Genomic DNA, 24,956 nt, shown 5'->3' on the forward strand with positions numbered 1-24,956 from the left:
CTGAAAATAAGACCTTCAAGGACTTTTACTAGGGCTTATTTGGGGGGTAGGGCTTATATTGCAGCCATCACCGACAATTACGCTACTTCTTATTTTTGGGGAAACAGGGTACTAAAGGATGTACTGGTCGTGTATTGTGGCGCCTAACCTGGAACTATGTAAAAACCGGATTCCTCAAAGAGTGGGAATTACAAATTTATTACAAAGAGTAAATGACTTTGTCACACGGGCCAAATATTGGGTGGCATCAGCCGGTTCAATAGAAACGGCCGACATTCAGCTCATGATTATGACAGCCGGCCTGACGGAAGCCAGATGAACGTCTGGCTTCTGTTGAAGGGGTATGACCGAAAAATGTCTGCTGATTGGCATCTGATCGCTGCTCTCAGCCAATGGCTGAGAGCGCTCACCAGTGTGTTCTGGCAGGGGGGGCTGTCCCCCTGTGAGAACACAATAGCTCAGTGTGGAGATTGCTATATTAACATCAGATTGTTAGTACAGGATCTCCTCCTGAGCTCTTTAGTTTTTCTTTTTTTTTCGTTCAGAAAAAAAAAAAATGATAGTATGTACCAGGCTTTAGTCTTTCCAGCAAGCAACATCAGAGCAAAACAAAAGGGGAGGGACCTGTGTTCTACTCCAAGAAAAGGATTTTAAAAAGAAAGTTTTAATCGTACATTACACAAGAGTGTACATTACACTTCTGGTGGAGCGAGTCTTCACAGGGAAAAGGGGGAACCTTCCCCTTCAGGGCGTATGCCTGAGTAATGATCTGCCGAATACACCTAGCAATTGAAGATCGAGAGGCAGCTTGTCCCGTCCGGGAACTCTCAGGTTTCACAGAGTGTCAGATTTGACAAATCCAGACAGTGGCTGTGAGGTAGACTCGCACACCCCAAACTACATTCAGGCAGTGGAGAGTAATCTCCTTAGGATGCTTAGGAGTCAGACAAAAGGAAAGCTACACTATGGGGGTTATTTACTAAAGGAAAATCCACTTTGCACTGCAAGTGCACTTGGAAGTAAAGTCGCTGTAGATCTGAGGGGGACATGCAAGGAAAATAAAAAACAGCATTTTAGCTTGCACATGATTGGATGATAAAATCAGCAGAGCTTCCACTCATTTCAGATCTACCCCTTAGATTCAGAGCGACTGCACTTTCAAGTGCACTTGCAGTGCAAAGTGGATTTGCCTTTCGTAAATAACCCCCTATTTCTTGGTTTAAATGTTTAAATGAAGTCCCGGGACCACCTTAGGCAGAGAGTTCTAGGAGGTCCAAGGTATCAAAACAACCTTGTGAAGAAGAAACTGTTCCTTTGGCTACTTTCACACTGAAAGCGACCGGCATTAGCGGTAAAGCGCCACTAGTTTTAGCGTAGTTATAGCAGCACTTTTCGTCGCGCGCGCGGGGGGGGGGGGGGGGGTGTTTAACTCCCGCTAGCGGCTGAAGAAAGGGTTAAAAGCGCCTGTGCTTCGGCAGTGCTGCTCATTCATTTCAATGGGCAGCATCTTTGGGCCGGTGGATACACCTATACACCGCTCCTCCACCGCCCCAAAGATGCTGCTTGCAGGACTTTTCATAACGTCCCGCAAGCGCACCGCCCCAGTGTGAAAGCACTCAGGCTTTCACACTGGGGAGACATGAGAGGCGCTTTTCAGGTGCTATTTTTAGCGCCAAAACCCCTATAAAGCGCCTCAGTGTGAAAGGGGTCTTACAGGATAAGGCTGCAAGTTCAAACACTCTCCTAATTGTAGTGATTGCCACAAGCAAGGCAACCTTACAGAAAAGCTCAAAAGCTCAAAAAAAGCTTGCCTGACAACACCAGGTATAGATACTAAGGAGTCAAGGGAGAGCGTACAGGTGGTACAATGCGAGTCACCCCTTGTACAAAAGTTACAACCAGGGAATTGGAAGCTAGTAGTCTCTGAAGGAGCATTGTCAAGGCACAAACCTCACCTTTAAAAGTCCTCAGGGTCAAGGACTTATCCAATCCTGACAGAAGGATAAAACCCGTGCCATGAAGTATTTCCTGGGATGAAACTTCCCTTTTTCGCACCAAGCAAAGTATTATTTCCATTTGCAGTGGTAAACCCTATAGGATGAAGACTTTCTGGCCTTTAGCATGGTTGGAATCACAAAGTCCAAAAGACCCCTAATCCCTCAAGATCTGGGCTTCAACAGCCAAGCTGTAAAAGCCAGCAACCATGAAGCAGGACAGCACACAGGTCATTGAGAATGAAGGTCAAGGAGATCCAATAGGACTCACAGAGAGTCTGCTAGAAGTCTGACTATGTCCAAGTTTCATGCCCTCCTGGGCCAGTTCGGTGCAATGAGAATTCACTGGTATGCAGATAAGGTAGGAGTTGGGAGGGGGGGGGGGGGGGGGTGGAAAGCAAAAATCAGCCTGGAGTGATTCCATAGAATGACAACAGCAACCACTCCTAACAGATCCCTGGAACTGGACACGACTTTGTCCAGTTTGTTGGCGAGTCTGAATGCCAGTAGTTTTATGGCACTACCACTGAAGACTGAGTAAGTAGAACACTTCTCTGGGGCTGTTGGTGGCATAAGAAGCCCACTCACCAATTTTCCACTCCTGGAATATGCATTGCAGACCTTGGCTGGAATGTGAAATTTTGTCCAATTCATAATGAGCTCCACTTCTCGAAGAGTTGCCTGACCCCCTGGTTCTGCCTTATGTTCTCTGCCACCGTGCCATTGTTGGATTGGACCTGGAACGGGGGAAGGAGCGTATGACGTCACCCGCGGTCAGTCGCAGACACGATCACACGCCTATCAGCCGGCACTCGGATCGGAGTGCCGGTCTTTGTAAGTGTCTGTTTTATTTGCCTTCCTTATATATTTAATAAAGTAGCCACGGAGTGCACTATGGTCTGCCCTTTGTTTTTTATGTAACATCCGCTGTTGTACCGTGTGCTGTGAAGTAAAGGAGGAACCAACAACCACACAGATTGATCCATCTATGGTTATAAGCGGTGTGACCTGTTTCAGGTCGAATGTCTGAGGTGAGGGGCCATCCATGCCCGGTGGAGGGATTTGTCACCATCCAGATATTGATCTCAGCTTAATTGTCACTGGTGGTCTTTGTCTTCTGATTTTGTCACTCCATTTTTATACATTTATTTTATTTAAGGACTTTTATTTGCGCAGCACTTTTTATATGTTTTATGCTTTTGAGGTATTTCTTTGAATTGACCTTAGTGCCTGCTTGCATTTATTGTGATAAGTCCATTTATTAGTCAGCGCTGAATTTCATTATCATTTTTTTGGATTGGACCTGGACCAGACTAAGAGGGTCCAGTCCTGAAGTCGAATCACCCTGAGCTTTAGGACATTGACCATCAAACCCAGCACAGAGGGCCACTCCGAAGAATGCCATTCCTGCACCCTGGACCAAAGGGTCCAAAGCTTTTCCTGGAAAAATGGGAATTCCCATTCTGGAATATCATCAGAGGATGGCCTCAAGGCCAATTGGCAACAGACGGTGAAAAGCCGACAGAATTTTGGCTGGGTCCTAAATCTCCAAAGGTCAACCCTGGAACTGTCGTAACAGCTGGTGTATCAGGGCCTAGTCCTTGACATGGCAATAGCACATTAAGAGTTTTGCAACTAACTGATGTTACTCTGACAAAATCGTGAGGGTTTATGGACTCTTAAAACGTAAATGGTGGAGGTGGGTTTGTGTTGAAAGGTTCTTGGTTGAATAATTCATTTCACGCATTGCACATCTATTTCATAATTTAAAACCTATTTAATAGCCGCTTGCTATGCTATTCAAGCAACTGACTAGGAAACTCATGGTTGCTACAGTTTTCCGTTACAATGCTCAATGAGGCGCTTTATCTAGCTTGTTGCAGACTTCTATTTTATGTACTTCACTACATCTTATCTCAACTAAAAATGACTGTTGTAAAAAAAACTTACATTTCCAGAAAGCATCTTTTGCACCATCTTGAAGATGAGATATGCCCAGTATATATGAAGGAACTGCAGCACAAACATGACCATGTTGAAGAAGTAGTAGAGGAAAAATCGTGGGCAGTAATACAAAGGATAGACCGTTGTGGCATAAATAATCCTGCAAAATAAGGAGACCGTCAATTATTAAACAGCTGCTAAAACAATGGAGGACATTACAATATCACTGCTTCATTTTTTTTTTTTTTTTTTTAACCCTAATGCATTCTCTGCATTAAGGCAACAAACGCCCCGCTACCTGTCTTAGCCCCTCCGCCAGCCCTAAACACTTAACTGAGCCCCGTCACCACTCCAGCGCTGCCTCCACTGCAGCACCGCTCCTCACACTTCTTACTTTCACAGGAGACACTGGGGGCAGTAGGAGCCACTGGGTCAGTAAAATTTTCTGTGAGGAGGGAGTGTAGGCATGGCTTACCAGTGCTGTGTGCATCTATTGATGCACGCAGCCCCGCTCGGGAGAGCACACGCAGGGGTGCCTCCTTAGCATCTGGCTTGCTAAGGAGGCACCCGAAAGAGTGGACGATGCTGGCGTGGACTGCTAGAGGAGGAATTAAGGGACCTTTCTGTGCAATATGGTTGCACAAGTATTACCCCCATTCTATTTTAAGCAAAACAAAAAAAGGTATCCTTTAGGAATACTTTAAAAGGAAGCTCACACTTTACCCATTTAGGGCTCCCCCACCACACAGATAGTCATCTTGACCATGCTCCCCAGTCACTAGCAGTCAGAACACTGGGTGTAATTCCAGTGTAAGCTCCATGTTGGACCTCACACAGAGTTAATGACCTTCCACCCCTCCATACATGACTGTGTTTGGGCCTGGCAATTGGCTGCTCTTGCTTAATGACTGCAACCTGGGAGTAAGGTGAGGTCACCACATTCCCTTATACCTGGAAGTATAAGGGCTCCTTCACACGGGACGGATCCGAGATGATCCGCCCCTTGAACATCCGCTTGCTCAGCGGGGATCGCTCCGCCGATCCCCGCTGAACAGGCAGATGACAGGTCCGTCGTCACAGTGCCGCTCTCCCCTATGGGGGATCGGATGACGACGGACCGTAGAGTCCGTCGTCACCCGATCCGATAACGGATGGAAAAGTAGGTTTTTCCTCCGTTACACTTTTTCGGATCGGAGCGGGTCAGATGTCAGCGGACATGTCACCGCTGACATCCGACGCTCCATAAAGGTCTATGGAGGGTCCATTCAGGTCCGCCTAAAAAGCTGACAGGCGGACCTGAACGGATCGTTCGTCTGAAAGAGGCCTAAGAAGTAAGCGACGGGCTCCAACAGTTGAACAGGGATCATCAGTGGGTCAATGGAGAGAACGTGGCCTGCTACAAGAACCTGTCACTTTGCTTAAATTGGCCAAGTGACCAATTAGTTTTAATTCAAAATGTCCCATATAAACAAAGGAAAAAATATCTAGACTAATAAAAGCTATCTACTCAAAAGTATCTCTGCCCTTCATTGAGAATGTGTTCTCAGCTGGTACCATGTTAAGTGTGTCAGACACAAACTATTGTGTTTAACCACTTGCCTACCGGGCACTTTCACCCCCTTCCTGCCCAAGCCGATTTTCAGATTTCGGCGTGGTCACACTTTGAATGACACCTGCGCGGTCATGCAACACTGTACCCAAATGAAATTTTTAGCATTTTTTTGAGACAGATAGGGCTTTCTTTTGGTGGTATATAATCACCACTGGGATTTGTATGTGCTGATAAACGAAAAAAGGCTGAAAATTTAGAAAAAATTGTTATAAAGCAATATATTAAAAAAAATGTAATCAAAGCGGAGTTCCACCCAAAAGTGGAACTTCCGCTGATCAGTCCCCCCACCCCCCCCACCCCCTTCTGGGAGACACACAGGTCCCAGAAGACAGCAGGGACCATTGAGGATGCGCAGCACGACTTGCGCATGCGCAGTAGATAACCAGGCTGTGAAGCCACAAGGCTTCACTTCCTGATTCCCTTACCAAAGATGGCGGTGCCTCCTCCCGAGAGCCGAGGGACAGATCGGCTTCGGGTGAGGACATCACGGGCGCCCTAGACAGGTAAGTGTCCATACTTTAAAAGTCAGCAGCTGCAGTATTTGTAGTTGCTGACTTTAAAAGGAAAACAATTTTGGCAGAACTCCGCTTTAATAAAAAGTTATGTTTTGCAAATAAGTCATTTTTCTGCTTTACTGATGGACACTGATATGCTGCACTGATGGTGTAAATGTGTGCTGCCTCAGGATAGTCGGTTATTGCCTTTCCTTTCCTCCCACTGTGACAGCGCTGAGGAAAGGAAATGCCGATAACTGGTATTTGTTTACATGGGATCAGCTGTGATTGGACACAGCTGATCACATGGTAAAGGACCACTGTGATTGGTCCTTTACCTTGATCTGTGATCAGCTGTGTCCAAAAGACACAGTAATCACACAGTGCACCCGATGCGCACCCCAGGGGTGCACAGGGGGGCGGGGTTTTGGGAGGACATCAATAGACACCCTCCCAGAACTGTGACGACCGCTCTTGTAGCCGTCTTTTGGCTATAGCGTGGTGGGCAAGTGGTTAAAGTGCACCTGTAGTCTTGGAGGAAAATGTTCTGCCAACAAGGACTCCTGTACTAGTTGAGGAATGTCCTTTATTACTGTTAATGTCTACTCTTTTGTGTGTAGAGCCCATGTAATGTGGTTAGGCTGTGAACCGCCATGTCACATACCTGATTCAGTAGTATGTGCCAGTAATGAATATCACCCTTTTCTTTGGTGATCTGTAGCAGCCAACATAAGTATAAGAATTTTATATTCATTACTGTGATTTTGGCAGCTATACTAAATAATAGGCAGCAACTGAAGCTAGTGATTCTTTCGCAAAATGCTGCTATAAGTCTGTCAATCAGTAACTAGCAGCAAAAAGGCACACATCAACACAGGACAACCCACAGGCCAACCACTCTCAGTGAAAACAGAGAGCACTGAGAACTCTGGACCAGAAGATGGCTCAGCCTCTCAGTGAACGCATGTGGGGGGAATAGAGCGGAGAGCCAGAAACTGACAGTCCCTGGCTCTCTTCTCACAGAATGCTGAGAGCTGAGCGATCACCAGTCTTTGATTGCTCAGTTCTCAGTGTAGAGCCAGTGGGGGACAGATGCAGCATCAGACCAATGCTGCATCCACCTATAGATGAGTATCATTTTTTTTTTTTTTTCTAAATCCAAAAGTTCTCTTTTAACCCCTAATAATTCAGCACATTGCACAAAGTGCTGATTTCCTGGAGTTTAGCTTTAAAGCTTTTGAATCATTTACATTAATGGCTAAAAAGGAAAAAAAAAAAAAAAAGTTGTGTATTTTTTTTTGCCCAACTTACCAAAAAGGGAAGACAACGAGTCGGCTGACCGCGAACACCAGGGCGAATACGCCGAACAGCACATTGCACGACTTCTTCCACTGAGCATAACTGCACATTTTCGCAGCCTAGAAAAAAAAAAGGAAATTCACACATGAAGTGTATTACTGATACAGAAACAATTTGTCAGTGCTCACGGAAAGGCAATAGAACGAAACTTCATGCAGGTACAAAAGACACAAACTCCTGCTACTTGTAAAGGCCATCCAGCAGCTAATTAGCCGATAGGATGGCTTTTACAAGAAAATCAACCGCCAGCTGAAAAAAACCAATACCGGGACGATGCCGGTTGCTACAGGTATCATACCGGTATAACCACTTGAAGTCAATCGACGTACATGTACATGGTTTGGTGGCAAGTGGCTAGATTCGTGTTCTCGGTGTTGCAGTCCTGCAGTCGGCAGTGCTCCAGGTCAGGTCATTATTCCTGCGGATTCCTTATGGAATTATTGGTCCAAAGCTGAGGCACTTTGCACCGGACTCACTTAAAGCAAAACTAAAGTCTGCAACACTTACCTCTGCTTCAAAGGTCCAATGTCCCTCTCTGGAGCTGGCATCTTTCTTCCTCTGGGTGCCAGGCTGCGGCTGTCTTTATTGGCCAGCGCAGGATGACATCGCCCCTGCGCATGTGCAGAAGAGCAGTCATCCCGGCACACAGCCGCAGTGCCGAAATGTATACCAAGCTGTGCTTGCGCAGCTCAGTGTACATTCCAAAGATGACGGCGTGCTGGCGGGTAGGTTATTTTTATTGCACAAGAGACATTGCATGCCTCTTCTGCAGTAAAGAGCCTGCCCGCTTGCAAATTTTTTAAATTGATGCTTTAGTTTCACTTTAAAGAAGAACTCCATTTTTCCACACACTTCAGCTTGGCCCAAACGAACTATGTCCTTCACTAACCTGTGAGGCTGCTGGATGTGCGGCATAAACTGTATGTAGCTGAAACTACATACAGTACACCGCACTGTGTTCCGGGTGCGAGACGAGACTAATGCCCCGTACACACGGTCGGACATTGATCGGACATTCCGACAACAAAATCCATGGATTTTTTCCGACGGATGTTGGCTCAAACTTGTCTTGCATACACACTGTCGAACAAAGTTGTAGGAAAATCCGATCATTCTGAACGCGGTGACGTAAAACACGTACGTCGGGACTATAAACGGGGCAGTAGCCAATAGCTTTCATCTCTTTATTTATTCTGAGCATGCGTGGCACTTTGTGCGTCGGATTTGTGTATACACGATCGGAATTTTCGACAACGGATTTTGTTGTCGGAAAATTTTATATCCTGCTCTCAAACTTTGTGTGTCGGAAAATCCGATGGAAAATGTGTGATTGAGCCCACACACGGTCGGACTTTCCGACAACAAGGTCCTATCACACATTTTCCGTCGGAAAATCCGACCGTGTGTACGGGGCATTACTGTCTCATACCTGGAACACAGAAAGGTCTACTGCAGCAGTGCTCAGCCACTCAGAGCAGGCAATGTATTCTCTCAATGACTACAAAGCTTCCCCTGATTGGCTGACAGGTTATGACATTATCAGCACGACTATCTGACTCAGCCAATCACAAGAAGCGTTGTATTCATTGATGGAATGCATAGCTTGCTTTGAGCGGCTGAGCGCCGCTGCGGTAGACTCTTCCGTGTTCCGTGTATGAGGCAGGAAGTCTCGGCTCGCACCCGGAACACAGTGCGGTATACTGTATGTGGCCGAAGCTACATACTGTACAGTTTTTTACCGCACATCCAAAGGCCTCACAGGTTAGTGAGGGACATAGTTTGTTTGGGCCAGCTTGGCCCAAGCGAACTATGTAAAGTGTGTGCAAAGATGGAGTTCTTCTCTAAGTCCTCTGAGCACTCACTTTAGCAAATGTATGTAGTTTTGGAGATTCCTACCTTAATTGTATCCATCTGAGGCTGTCATTAGCAGGGCACCGTGTAAAAGCAAATTTTTCCTTTCCCACTCAGTGCCTTAAAGTCACTGTAAAGCCTCAATTTTTAAAAAATAAAAATAACAAACATGTTATACTTACCTGCTCTGTGCAAGGGTTTTACACAGAGCAGCCCTGATCCTCCTCTTCTGGGGTGCCCCAGCGGTGCTTCTCTTCATTGGGAACCCCCACAGAGAGTCGCTTTCCATGGGGGCACCCATGCGGGCGTGCTCCCGAGTCCCACTGGTGCATCCATTGACACAGACAGCAAGACTCGGCCCCGCCCCTGCTTCCATGTCACTGGATTTGATTGACAGCAGCGGGAGCCAATGGCTCCTGCTGCTATCTATCCAATGAGCACAGAGACAGCGGCTGCAGCCGCTGGGCTCGTGGATGTCGCTGGAATGAATGACGAATGGGTTCAGGTAAAAAAAAGGGGGGCTCTGGGGGGGGGGGGTGCTGCAACACAGAAGGCTTTTCACCCTAATGTGTAGGATGCCTTAGGATGAAAAACCTTGAGATTTTTAGAACTCCTTTAATGCTGGCATTATGTAAAAGAATTTTACAGAAATTTGTAACATTAGTACACTGGTCTCAGAGATAGGATGCATACAAAGGTTTACAACCCCTTTAACTTCTTGTAGACCAGGCTTTTTCTGGCACTTTTTGTTTACAAGTTTAAATCAGTATTTTTTGCTAGAAAATTACTTATAACCCCAAAACATTATATATATTTTTAGCAGAGACCCTGTGGAATAAAAAGGCACAAATTATGTCACACGGTCTTCGCGCAGCGTTTTTTTTAAATGCATTTTTTTGGGGAAAAAATACATTTTAATGATTTTAAAAAAAAAAAGCCCCACAATAAATACCCCATTTTTTTTGAAAAACATGAAAAAAAAATCTATTCAGCCATAACCCCGATAAACCACTTGCAAACCACGTTGTATATATACGTATTGCTGTCAGCAAGTGGATAACAGCATGGTTACTAGAGCCCAGGTTATGAAGAACAGGGGGGCATCTCTTCATCTGTGCTTTCCACGATGCTAAAAGCTAGGAAGGCTACTTCCCACAAGGTCTATCATCAGCCTCTTCTTTCTGTAGCCGAATCAGAACTTTTTTTTACAATTTATATATTTTTTGTTTTTTTTACAATGCTTTCTTTGTTTGGGGGAAAGGGGGGGTGTTGACAGGGTCAGTGTTTTTTTTTTTTAATTATTTTTACAATTTTACTTTTAAATATTTATTACAATTTTTCCTTTTTTTTTTTTTTTTTTTTAATCAACCCTGTTAGGGGGGTTTTGGTAAGATGTCAGGGGTCTAAATAGACCCCTGACATCTCCCCTTTGAGACAGAGAAAGGGACGGAGGACAAAGAGGACAGATATTCCCCACTCCCTTTCTCTGTAGCCTCAGCTGCACTGAAGATGAATGGAGAGGAGACAGAGGCTCCTCTCCATTTATAAACTGAAGCGGGGGAGGACACGGAGGGCGAGCGGGGGAGGACACGGAGAGCGAGCGGGGGAGGACTCGGAGGGCGAGCGGAGGAGGACACGGAGGGCGAGCGGAGGAGGACTCGGAGGGGGAGCGGGGGAGGACTCGGAGGGGGGAGCGGGGGAGGACACGGAGGGGGAGCGGGGGAGGACACGGAGGGGGAGCGGAGGGAGGAGACGGAGGGGGAGCGGAGGGAGGAGACGGAGGGGGAGCGGAGGGAGGAGACAGAGGGGGAGCGGAGGGAGGAGGGGGAGTGGGGGGAGGAGACAGAGGGGGAGCGGGGGGAGGAGACGGAGGGGGAGTGGAGAAGGAACAGAGAAGGACACGGAGGGGGAGCAGAGGAGGACATGGTGGGGGACCTTAGGAGCACGGAGGAGGACACAGGGGACAGTGGGGAGTGATCGGTGTGGCGGTGGGGGCCGTTACAAGCACCGATCTCCCTGTATAGATTAAAGCCATTCTATAATTATAGAATAAAGCAGCTGAAAGCCGCGGGACAGAGAGGAGGCAAAGCAATTGTCAGCTGCTTTACTGAAATCTATACAGGGAGATCGGTGCTTGTAACGTCCCAATCACCTCACCGGTCATTCCTGACTGCCCATGTATCGGATTAGGCATCGGAGCATTTACAAGTACTCGTGCAAATGCTCGGTATTGGCACCGATACTGATACTAGTATCGGTGCAACCCTAGTCCTAAGGATCAGGTTTTACTCTGTCGAGGTGCAGTCTACTAGACCTGAGTCTTTCTTGGGCTTTTACGGAATCAAGCAACTGTTTCTCAGATATGCAAGGCTACCACTTGGTCTTCTGTTTCCACATTCTCCAAGTTCTACCAGGTGGACATCTCTGCCTCATCTGATGCCAGCTTTGGATGTAGGGAGCTGCAGGCAGTCCCCAGTTTTCTGTTGTTTTCATGGGCTTGTTGGTGTGTGCTTTGTTAACACCCCCCCCCCCCCCCCTTTTTCGACTGCATTTGGAAATCCCAAAGGTTTAAGGCTTCTCACGTGCCTTATTTATACTGATTGTAAAATACTTTTATTTAAGTCCACTGAGGGAGCCAGTGAGGAGAGAGGGGGTGGGGCCGAGCCGCGGGCTGTGTGTGTAAATGAACATGCAGAGCCGTGGCTTGTGAGCAAGCCTGATTGGGTGCCCCCTTTGCAAGCTGCTTGCTATAGGGCAGGGGTCTCAAACTGACGGCCCTCCAGCTGTTGCAAAACTACAAGTCCCATGAGGCATTGCAAGGCTGACAGTTACAAACATGACTCCCAGAGGCAGAGGCATGATGGGACTTGTAGTTTCGCAACAGCTGGAGGGCTGCCAGTTTGAGACCCCTGCTATAGGGACACTCAGCAGGAGGGAGGGGCAAAGAGCGCCAGCAAGGGGCCCAAGAAGAGGAGGATCGGGGGCTGCCTCGTGCAAGACCACTGCACAGAGCAGGTAAGTATAACAGGTTTGTTACGTGAAAAAAAAAAAGCCTTTAATTGCTCATTAAGTGCCATTCTGTACTGTACCTCCAGCAAGACGTCAGAGACATCATGCACCAACATAGTCAGCGTTCCCACTCGGATATACTTGACACTCCAGGAAAAGTTCAGCAAAAAGATGGTTGCACAGTGATGAACAACTTGTACATTGAAGTCCTGCAATAACAAAATAACTCTAAGCTTGTAGGTATATTTTAAAATAAACAGTTTTTACAAAGTTTTGCATTCTAATTTGGGTTGTGTCTCCATTTAAAGACAGGAGCACCAGAAAACAAATGTGTTTATGTGGGGAAATGTTAGAACCTCTGTCAGGCTTTTATTACTTGTAAAAAAAAAAAAACAACAAACAAATATTCCTAGCTCACTTACCAGCCAGCCTGCAACAAAATCAAATCGACCCCGTCTAACAGTTCACATCAAAAACAAGGGGTTTAGTTTTGCACACATTTGCAAATAGATGCGTAAGCTGGAGCGGCGACATCACAGCACCCCGGTGCACTGGGGGGGTTGATTCGGTTTGTTGCAGGCTGGCAAGTGAGCTGGGAATCTTTGTTTGACAGACGTTGCCCTTCCATGTTCTCCTTGCTGTAAAGGCCAGTTATAGGTAGGGACAATTGCCATTTGTTTGTACTTTTATTACTTGTCACAGAGGCGAGGGAGAATCTCACAGACTTGGGTGGGGGGGGGGGGAGATTTTTTCAACTCTTTCCTGCTCTACATAAGAATGATCTTATATCTGTCTGTGTCACCACTAGGGGCGCTCTTCACTACCTGTCCAGGAGCCCACATAGGAAGGCAAATCACTTCAACAGAAAATTGACAGGTTCTAATTTTTTGAGCGTTATAGGACTGGGAACTTTCATTAATTAAGCTGGTGGCTCCCCTATTAGGCAATTACAGTGTTGTCTCGCATAACGAGCAGAATTCAAGCTAATGGGGTGTGCAGTACTGCATTTGGCCAGAGGTCAAACCGGGGGCACCGGTGACACTCGGAACGGTTCAGAGCCGTTCTGAAAAACTAATAATAATACAAACACAAAATGAATAACTAAAGTGACAAATGGTGAAGTAAAGTGCTATAGTGCGTGAGTATAATACACTGACAATGAATATCATTAATCAATGCAACATGATTAAACCATAAAGTCCATTTCAAACAATTGATTCTTGATCCCCCTGAGGAAGATACGTCATATCCTGGGCGACACAGTGGTGTAGTGGTTAGCACTTTCACCTAGCAGTAAGAAGGGTCGCTGGTTAGAATCCCGACCACGACACTACCTGCCTGGAGTTTGCATGTTCTCCCTGTGCCTGCGTGGGTTTCCTCCGGGTACTCCGGTTTCCTCCCACACTCCAAAGACATGCTGGTAAGTTAATTGAATCCTGTCTAAATTGTCCCTAGTATGTATGAATGAGAGTTAGGGACCTTAGATTGTAAGCTCCTTGAGGGTAGAGACTGATGTGAATGTACAATGTATATGTAAAGCGCTGCATAAATTGACGGCGCTATATAAGTGCCTGAAATAAATAATAAAAATAAAATAAAAATATCCCTGTATCGACACACGTTGGGGAGGGGGACAGGACAGTGCAGGAGACAGCTGGTCTGTCTCAAGGCGGAGGGACATATCTCGGTGTTTTTCCGCTTTCTGTAGAGTGGTGCACTAAAGCACCTGTATCGTGTGAGTACCCTGGAGAGGGGCTTCTGTTTAAATTAAATGTTATATATTAAATGGTATCACACTATCCAGCCTTTTTATACATCTTATATGTATGTGGAGACAGTGCTATTGGGCAGCCCAGGATCTCACAGCATTCACAGACAGAACCCAGAGGTGGTTCACATGAGTGTTTGACTGAACTTAATTGTGAGGTCACACGCTCTCAGGTGAGCGGATTCACATGGGGGGCACCAATGTGTGGACACGTAATCACGTTTGGATCATAACAAGAATCAATTATGTTTGAAATGCACTGATTCATGAGATTCATTGTCAGTGTATTATACAGGGATATGACGTATCTTCCTCAGGGGGATCGAGAATCAATTGTTTGAAATGGACTTTATGGTTTAATCATGTTACACTGATTAATGATATTCATTGCCAGTGTATTATACTCACACACTATAGCACTTTACTTCACCATTTGTCACTTTATTCATTTTATGTTTGGATTATCATGATATGATTTTATTATATTTGGATTATCATGATATGATTTTATTATATTTGAAATGGACTTTATGATCTAATGATTTTGCTTTGATTCACGAGATTTATTATTAGTGTATTATCTTTATGCACTATAGCACTTTATTTCACTATTGTCACTTTATACACCCAATATTACATATGTATTGTTCACAGTATTAAGATAGTGAGGCATCTTTATTTATTTATTTATATATATATATATATATATATATATATATATATATATATATATATATATATATATATATATATATATATATATATATATATATATATATATATATATATATACATATATACATATATACATATACACACACACACACACACTATATACACACACACACACACACACACACACACACACACATACATACATATATATATATATATATATATATATATATATACACACATATATACACATACACGATAGAAGAAGACATTTTGATGTTTTTTTTTTTTTTATTATACATTTCTTCTGGCATCAGCCAGTCTGAATTTTAAGCAAGGTCAAAAAAAGAAAAGCTTCCAATTTCCTCCAGCTTTCTGTGTGTACAAGGAGCATTGCAGGATTTACATTCGGAGTCTCTGGTCGCATTCTGATTCCCTGTCTGTCTTCACTCAACAAGCTGCTGGATAGGAGGATGGAAACATTTACTATGCTATATGCTGGAACGGTATTTGCTGATCGGATGACTGTTTAGTGCAATACTAAAGCCACAGAAACATTTTAAACAGGAGAACCTTATTTAGTATGGAAACATTGTCTCACCTTTCTTCTGACATCAAAGGCGACGCTGAACAGCAGGGACCAATAAAAGCTCAGCTCTAACACATAGTACCAGTACTGGGATGATAGCACTTCCTGCCAAAAAAGCAAAAGACAAAAGGTAAATAATACGTGTCAACCAAAATCATCTAAGCAAACATGTTACGCATACACTGGGGAAGCCAAATTGCACATAAGGTTGAACCACCCTATATTTTAGCAAACTGGGACATACCAAAGAAGAAAGTGTCTGTACTGAAGAAAAGAAAAAAAAAAATCGGAGAATACAAACTTACAGTGGTTCTAAAGCCTCAAGGTTTTTTTTTTTAACCTTAATGCATTCTATGCATTAAAGTGTTACTAAACCCAGGACTCTGCATTCACTATATCTGGTCTCCCACAGTACACAGAACATGGAAATGCAATTGTTTTAGTAAATATAAACTGCTAAATATCATCGGCAGTATATAGCAGTCTTGTGACTTCTATCAGTGTTTGGTTAAAGCTTGTGGGAGGAGTTTTTATTCTCCTCTGATTGTCCTATGAAAATGCAGGACCCCTGACCCTCTGTCTGGACAGTGCCGATTGGCCCTGTGCTGATTACATACACTCTACCAAGGAATTAAAAATTCTAGCAATACACACCAAACTGAGCATGTGCAGAGTGCCTCCAAGGCTCTGTACTATCGGGAGATGGTTTTGGGGACTGTGTAAGAGGGGGAGGATCAGAGAAGACAAGATCAAACAGCCTTTTTACATAATGCAGAGGATTAACCCCACAGTGAGTATAACAAGCATGCTGCACTGCATATACAGACTGATTTTATTGTTGTGGGTTTATTACCACTTTAAGGTTAAAAATAAAAACCTTCTGCATCACAGACTCGCCTCCTCACCCCTCTTATACTTACCTGAACCCCATCGCGATCTAGCTGCGGCTCTCCTGGCTTTGTCCCTCCTCCCTGGGCAGGTCAATAGCAGCAGAAGCCAGTGGCTCCTGCTTCTGTCAATCAACTCCAGTGACGAGGGAGTAGCCGAATCATGCGGTCTGTGTCAAAAAAATGCAGCAGCGCTGCTCGGGAGTGAGCCCGAAACCAGCAAGAGAGGAGGAGTCAGGAGCACTGGTGGGGGACCCGAGAAGAGGAGGATTGGGCCCACTCTGTGCAATTCTATTGCACTGAGAAGGTAAGTATTGACAGGTTTGTGTTTTTTTTTTTTTTTTTTTTATTTCCTTTACAACCACTTTAAGGTGGAGTTCCACCCAAAAATGGAACTTCCTCTTTAAGTGCTGGTGACCTCCTGACATGCCACATTTGGCATGTCATTTTTTTTTGGGGGGGGGGGGGGGGGGGGAGCTGGTACCCAGTTTTGACAGGCACTCAGCTCCCACTTCCTCCCCTGGTGCCGGAAGGAAGTTCACCTCTCCCTCCTCCCTCCCTGCAATCTTCTGGAACACGTCACAGGTCACATTGCCTGGCCATTCACAACGCGCAGAGTGGCTTGCACATGCGCAGTGCGCGTCCGGCTGTGAAGTTACAGTTTCAATGCCGGCCCCGCAGAGAGGAGCGAGTCTTTGGGTGCCCGCATCGCTGGACCGTGGGACAGGTGAGTGTATGATTATTAAAAATCAGTAGCTACACTTTTTGTAGCTGCTGACTTTTAAATGGGTGGAACTCCGCTTTAAATAAAAAATATTAAAAAAAGACAACAAAGGTAAAGTGTATGTCAAGCTAATAGTTTTGGATAAAGTAGGAAGGAATACAACTCTGGCTGGGCTTTTTTTTAGTTATCTGGACTCCATTAGAATGATTTATCTTCACTTCCTGTCCTGCTGTTTCACCAGTCAGGGAAGCAAGGGTAAATCTACAACAGGGACATAGACAAAAATAAAAGTCTGACAGGGGTCCTAGCCTTTCCCAAACTCTACTAAAGAAAAGCATTTTTATTTCCATGTTGCAGTCTAAGAGTTTAGCCCACTTCCTGTCTGGTAAAACACATGGAGGACAGGAAACGAGGATAAATCACTCTATCAGAGCCCGGGGGGAGATGGTGGGGGGTAGGAGAATGTGACAGGAGGTCCAACCTATCCCTACTTTATTCAAAAGAAAGAAAGAAAATATTTTGGCCAGACATTCAATTTAACCACTTCACTTCTCACACCTGTACATCCTTTAAGGGTAATAGAGTAACAGATATATATATATATATATATATATATATATCTGTATATAAAACAGAGTAATATTTTGATTTTCTTCTCTGACCTGTTTGTTCTGTAAAAAAGTCATCATTACTTAAAGAGTAACTCCACTTTTGTTGGGGGAAAAAAATTCCGATCTGGGTGATCCACACTGCAAGGAGTTGAACAAACTTTGTTGCAGATTCCTACCTGTTTTTGCTCCGAAGAAATAGCTGTTTGTTTCTCTGTGTCTGTGTACAAAATGAACGTGAATGGGAGCAATTTTAGAATTATAAATCAGCTGCTGCACTTGCAGGGTTCTAATGAGGAAAGTGGCATGGTCTGCATCTCTTTAGACTTCATTTCCCATTGGGAGCATCTCACCAAAAATGACATTTTTGCACAGGAAGAAAATCTGACTTGCATCTTAGTGCAGACTTCTAGGAAACTCAGTAAACCAATCACACAAGCAGGAAATGACGAAAGTGAGCGAGGAGAGGGCAGAGCAGAGAGCAGCGACCGTCAGCAGCTCTCTGCTCGGAAAGCTGCGAGAACCGAGCGATCTGCGGTATTAAATTACTCGGTCCTCAGTGTTAGAGCCGGTGGGGGACAGATGCAGCAATGGACCGATCCACCTAGGTAAGTATAAATGTGCAATAACCCCTTAACCCATAATTCCCTTTTAAGTAATACATATATTGTTTTTTTAAAGTGCTACTAAAATAGTTCATGAGCCCCCCCCCGCCCCCCGCAGTGCCCACAGCTTATAAATTTTCCTTTTACATTAAATTGCTGCCACTATATACCTTTTTGGTTGATCTGTATACCATGGTCACTTGATAAACTGCAGGGTCCGCCCGAGTCCTGAGTGTTCAGGTAGGAGGAGATTTCCACTACAGCCTGTCTCCTCATGCTGTTATGGGAGGCGGATCATCCATCAATCAAGATGTGACATCCCATCCACTGTGTTCTTTTTTAGTTACTGGGCATGGAGGAGGGTGGGAGGGAAGGAAGGAGGGAGGGAGGGAAGGAGGGAGGGAGGGAGGGAGGGAAGGAGGGAGGGAGGGAGGGAAGGAGGGAGGGAAGGAGGGAGGGAGGGAGGGATTGGGCTGTCATTTAGGATCTGTATACACACCCACAATGGACACAGAACAGAAATGGGAATTTTTCAAAAACTGACTACACGCAAACTCACTGCAAAGTATATTCCCATGGGCAATAAGTGTAAAAGGCTAAAAATAAAACCTATGTGGCTCACGGCCAAAGTTAAGATGGCTATAAATAATAAGAAAAGAACTTTTAAAAAAATATAAAAATGAAGGAACACTATCATCGTTTAAATGCTACAAAGAACATAACAGAATATGTAAAAAGGAAATCAAGGATGCAAAAATTCAAAACAAACGACAGACTGCAAAAAATAGTAGGACAAACCCCCAAAAATTCTTAAAATATATTAATAGTAAAAAAGGTCAGTTCTGAGCATGTAGGCCCTTTACAAAATAATCTAGAGTGGGTGACTGGGGATAAAGAGAAGGCAAATGTATTAAATAATTTCTTCAGCTATGTGTATACAAAAGAGCATGGGGGAGCTCATGTCCATAATGGGGGTGGTATTGACACACAATGGCTCAAAAGGGATATGGTCCAGAAATATTTAGACAGAATAAAGGTGGATAAAGCACCTGGACCAATGGCATCCACCCATGGATCCTAAAATAATTGACCTCTGTCATTTCAAAGCCATTGTTTCTAATATTTAGGGACTCAATGACTGGACAAGTACCACTGGATTGGCGCCCATATTTACAAAGGGATTAAAGTCTTTGCCAAGTAATTAAAGACCTGTTAGTTTAACTTCTATAGTCGGGAAGATACTGGAGAGTTTAATAAAAGACCACATAGATGAGTTCTTGCTGGAAAAAAATATTTTAAGCAACAGACCGCATGGATTCATGAAAGACAGAAGTTGTCAAACAAATCTGATTTCTTTTTATGAGGTAAGTAAAACCTTGGACAGAGGGGTTGCTGTGGACGTGGCATGCTTGGATTTTGCAAAAGCGTTCGATACAGTTCCCCACACACGGCTCATGTGTAAGGTAAAGTCTACAGGCTTGGAAAGATCAATTTGTAAATGGATAGAAAACTGGCTAAAAAAAACGAACTCAGAGAGTTATGGTTAAGGATTCTTACTCTGAATGGTCTAAGGTCATCAGTGGTGTACCCCAAGGTTCAGTGTTGGGACCCTTACTTTTTAATACCTTTATAATCGATATTGGGTCTGGGATTAAAAGTACCATTTCTGTCTTTGTAGATGACACCAAGCTATGCAGTGGAATAACGTCCTTACAGGACGTCTCCAACTTACAAGCCGACCTCAATGCACTGTCTAATTGGACAACTAAGTGGTAAATGAGGTTTAATGTTGATAAATGTAAAGTTATCCACTTGGGGGCTGAGAATATGCATCATACATACTAGGAGGAGTACAACTGGGGGAATCAATGGTGGAGAAGGATCTGGGGGAATCAATGGTGGAGAAGGATCTGGGGGAATCAATGGTGGAGAAGGATCTGGGGGGGGGGGGGTTTCTGTAGATCATAAGCTCAATAATAACATGCAATGCCAAGCTGCAGTTTCCAAAGCGAGCAAAGTCCTTTCTTGTATTAGGAGAGGTATGGACTCCAGAGAGAGAGATATCATTTTGCCCCCCTGTACAAATCATTAGTAAGACCTCATCTGGAATTTGCAGTTCAGTTTTGGGCTCCAGTTCTCAAAAAGGATATCAGGGAACTGGAGAAAGTGCAGAGAAGGGCAACCAAACTGATAAGAGGCATGGAGAAGCTCAGCTATGAGGAGGGATTAGAGGAACTGAATTTATTCTCTCTTGAGAAAAGGAGATTAGGGGGAGATATGATCAACATGTATAAATACATAAGGGGTCAATATAGTGAACTTGGTGTTGAGTTATTCACTTTAAGGTCATCACAGAGGACAAGGGGGCACTCTTTATGTCTAGAGGAAAAAAGATTTAATCTCCAAATACGGAAAGGTTTCTTCACAGTAAGAGTTGTGAAAATATGGAATAGACTCCCTCCAGAGGTGGTTCTGGCCAGCTCAGTAGATTGCTTTAAAAAAAGGCCTGGATTCTTTCCTAAATGTACAGAATATAACCGGATACTAATATTTATAGGTAAAGTTGATCCAGGGAAAATCCGATTGCCTCTCGGGGGGATCAGGAAGGAATTTTTTTCCCTGCTGGAGTAAATTGGATCATGCTTTGCTGTTTTTTTTGCCTTCCTCTGGATCAACTGTGGGTATAGGACTAACTAACTGACTAACTATGTAACTATGTGTGATGTCTATGTCATGTGACTGGAAAAGCTCAGCTCAACAAGGAATCATTCTCTCCAGCAAGAGACCAAACTGAGCATGTGCAGGGGGGGGGACCACTCTGTGTGTTATCTGGCCTTGCCCAGAGTGACCCTGCAGGAGGGGGAGGATCTGTCCATACAGGATCAAAAAGCCTTTTTACACAATACAGAGGATTAAAGGGGTTGTAAACAGCAGCTGCCCTCCAGAGCCCCCCTTTTACTTACCTGAGACCGGTCTTTCCAGCGACGGGGATGAGCACACCAGCTCCAGCATGTGTCTCGGGTCCTGATTGGAAAGATTGATAGCAGTGCATCCATTGGCTCCAGCTGCTGTCAATCAAATCCAATGACGCAGGAGCCGGGGCGGGGCCGAGTCCTGCTGTCTATCAATGGACGCAGCAGGACACGGGTGCACGCTCGCACGAGTGCCCTGAGGGAGAGCGGCTCTCTAACGGGGCACTCAAGAAGAGGAGGAGCCAGGAGCTCTGCTGAGGGACCACAGAAGAGGAGGATCTGGGCCACTCTGTGCAAGTATGATATGTTTGTAAGGTAAGTATTACATATCCTTTAACCCCTTAAAATCCACAGTGGGTATATCAAGCATGCTTTTCTGCATATACAGACAGATTTTACTGTTGTGGGTTTAGTAACAGTTTAAGGACAAACACAAGGCTTTCTTTTAGTAGTAGTAGTAGTAGTAGTAGTAGTAGTAGTAGTAGTAGTAGTAGAAGTATTGTCTTGCAAATTTTTTTTTTTTACCAATCCTTAGCCAAAAAAAGGTAACAGAAAGTAAAAAAAACATCTAGCGCTCAAAATCCTCCATCGATGAAAGGGTGATGGTCCTCGGCATAGTGTGTGTATATCCCTTTAAGAGGTCCAGAGACATCCACTTAGCCCAATAAAATTTCAAAAGGAGAAAAGGTCCAAATATAGTCTAGTAATTTTTATTAAAATAAGTTAAAATACAAGAAAAATCCACCCACAAATAAAGAGAGTCAAAAGGACTCTAACATCTCTTCAGAGAATAGCGTTCTGCCGCTACTTTCGCAGCGCTGGGTGACGTCACTTCCAGGTTGAGATGGAGACCAGAAGTTGCGGCAGAACACTATTCTCTGTTAGAATTGTTTTGACTCTCTTGATTTGCGGGTGCATTTTTCTTGTATTTTACCTCATTTTAATAAAAGTTACACTATATTTGAACCTTTTCTCCGTTTGAAATTCTATTGGGCTATTCCAGTGGATGTCTCTGGACCTCTTCAAGGGATATACACACACTGTGCCGAGGACCATCACCCTTTCACCCATGGAGGAGAAGATGAGGGAAGTGGCAGGGTCTGCATCTCTTTAGACGTGATTTCCCCTTGGGACTATCTCACCAAAAATGACATTTTTTGCACATTTAACCTTTTTCTCCTTTTGAGATTTAATTGGACTATCCAAGTGGATGTCCCTCAGCCTCTTAAAGGGATATACACACATCATGCCGAGGCCCATCACCCTTTAATCCAAGGCTGGATTTTTAAGCACTTATGACCGATGTGTTTTAATGGTCTCTTCTTGAGGTGAGCAGATGGACGGTGGTAGAGCACATTCTTTTGGGTGAAATTGAAACACTATTAAGAAGTCACAGTGATAGACACGAATATTATGTGGACTGCAATATTGGGACTTTACATGTTTAACCCCTTCGTGCCTAAGGTACTAAGGGGCTAAGTAAAACAAATCTTATTGGCCTAAGCCCAATTTTGCAACTTTAACATGTGTTATTAAACCTGTACATATCATCACAACTACTTTGTGTATCCAGGTGGATTATACCGCGTTTTATTTTTCAGGACACATTGGGCTTTCATTTGGTGGTAAATGGTAATGGATATCTCCTGATTTTTTTTTTTTTATTATTATTATCTAAGGAAAACTGGCCCAAAATAGTAAAAAATACTTTAAAAAAAAATGTAACTGTATATTTCTTTCTACTACCATAACCTACCACCAAAGAACGACCCAAAATAAATTCTGCCGATCGCAGCGATCCCACATATGTGTATGTTAATAGTTTTTTGTACCCGTAGTACAGCCTAGAAACAATAAGAGCACACTTTGCTCTTTTTTTATCCTGCCTAAAACACACTGACACTAATTAAATAAAAAAAAAAAAAAAAATCCTGTCCAAAAAAAATAACGACCTAACTTTTGTCCCTGACCTTGACTCAAACACTAACCCTGGGGCTGACCTAGATCAAATGTTGATCTAGGTATTTTTTTTTTTAATTTTTGATTATTTTTTTTTTCTATCTCTGCAAGGACAGAGAATGATACAATGCATCTGACTCGTCCATTCACAGAGATAGAAAACACGGGGGCGGGCCAATCAGAGGCTAGTACAGCGATCAGGTGACCAGAAATCAGATGTTCCAGGTCACGATCTTTAGAACTGGGCCCGGGGGGTCTCTCGGCCAGCTCCAAGCACAAAAAGGGAAGTACACACATTTGCAGCCCCACTGAAAAAAAGCCTAGTCCAGTAGGGGGCGGCATATTTGCGTACGGTCGGAGTGAATGGGGGTTAGTCACTTAAGACCCCTTTCACACTGGAGGTAATTTTCAGGCGTTTTAGCACTAGAAATAGCGCCTGTAAAGCGCCTGATCACTGCCTCCCATGCCGTCCGAATGTGAAAGCCTGAGTGCTTTCACATTGGGGCGGTGCACTTGCGGGATGTTCGGAAAAGTCCTGCAAGCAGCATATTTGGGGTGGTTTGGGTGCGCTGTATACATCGCTCCTGAAACGCCCCTGCCCATTGCAATGAATCGGCAGCGCTTCGGAAGCGCTTTTTTGTGGTTAAAAGCGCCCTGCTAGCGGCCAAAAAGTGACGCTTAAACAGCGGTATAGCGCCCCTAAAACAAGCAACGCTTTACCGCTAACGCACGGGCGGCCCCAGTGTGAAAGGTCTAAATTAAATTACACCGCTGTCTTGTTTTTTGTTTTTTTTTATGTAGCACTTCAATATGTTATTTCCTGTATATCTTTTGTATTGTTGATTGAATCTTGTGATAGATATCTACTGTATATGTTATGATATGGGCAGCGCAACCAAGATTCACGTAATCATGTTTAAATAGTAATGATTAATAAAATAAAATAAAAATTAACAAATAAAAACATCAGGAAAAAATAGTAAGGAGTTAATTAGGGATGATTAGGGTAAACTAAGGGTTAACAAGGTGTTATACAAAGGCAAATTTAAATTACAAACTTGTTTTTTACTTGTCAGGTTGCTTTTACGCCTTTCTGTTGAGTGTATGCATACATACGGCCTCACTGAAGGGCGTCTTTATCCGTGGGGCCGCATATATGCACTTCTGTGTTTGTGCTGAAAGTGCGCTGCACATTGCACTCCCAGTACAGAGACTGATCTGTCACAGACAGCTCTGGGCCCTGTAATAATGATCGGGAACCGGGAGGACCGATCAGTTGAACACTTTGATTGGCTATCACAACGATCAGTTACTGTACAGCCTACCCTGTGTTGTTTTCTCATTATATAAACTTTGTACACATACAATCAAGGAGGAGGTCAATCAGCCACAGCCCAAGGAACCCCTAGCAGCCTCTGAAGGAACCTTAGTTGAGAATGGCCGGCACAGACAGCACAAAATGCCTTTGTTTCCTATGCTGTCAGTTCCCACCACAGCAATGCCGTGTACTACATGCAGTCCCTTTTTTTTTTTTTTTCATGCAGCATGTTGTGATGCAAATCACCACTATACTACGCCGCTACAGTGAATAAAACTCTATTGAAATGTCACTTGTGACATCTCAATAAAGTTCTGAGAAAAAAAAAAAAGTAAACAGCGTGATGTGCCGAGATTGGCATATCAGCACCGTGTTTCCCCCAGCGCACACCAGCCGCGGTGCAATAAGCGCAGCCTCCTAAAGTTTAATAACTTTATTGGTTAACTTTAGACTTTTGATGCAATGTGTTCGGTATCTTTGCCAGGCACATCGCTTTACTTCTAGACACGGTGTCAGTGTTTCGGTGTCTTACCTGTTTCGGGTAGCCTACCCACACTTCCCACACGTCATAAAACCAGGGTTTCTGTA

At 44.2% G+C, this 24,956-nt stretch overlaps 1 protein-coding gene across 5 annotated transcripts in view; it reads right to left on the reverse strand.

Moving 5' to 3' along the window:
* The window catches only part of CERS3 (ceramide synthase 3), a 237,151-nt gene that overhangs the window by 14,723 nt on the left and 197,472 nt on the right, over positions 1 to 24,956 (reverse strand). For all 5 annotated transcript variants that reach the window (XM_073618371.1, XM_073618374.1, XM_073618372.1 and 2 more), the window contains 5 exons: positions 24,901 to 24,951; positions 15,308 to 15,400; positions 12,344 to 12,472; positions 7,356 to 7,462; positions 3,945 to 4,098 (listed from right to left, as the gene is read on the reverse strand). In XM_073618371.1, coding sequence (XP_073474472.1) covers positions 3,945 to 4,098; positions 7,356 to 7,462; positions 12,344 to 12,472; positions 15,308 to 15,400; positions 24,901 to 24,951 — 534 coding nt within the window. The remainder of the gene's footprint in view (positions 1 to 3,944; positions 4,099 to 7,355; positions 7,463 to 12,343; positions 12,473 to 15,307; positions 15,401 to 24,900; positions 24,952 to 24,956) is intronic.

This window comes from Aquarana catesbeiana, linkage group LG03 (genome assembly GCF_042186555.1).
Source record: "Aquarana catesbeiana isolate 2022-GZ linkage group LG03, ASM4218655v1, whole genome shotgun sequence".
NCBI lineage: Eukaryota > Metazoa > Chordata > Amphibia > Anura > Ranidae > Aquarana > Aquarana catesbeiana.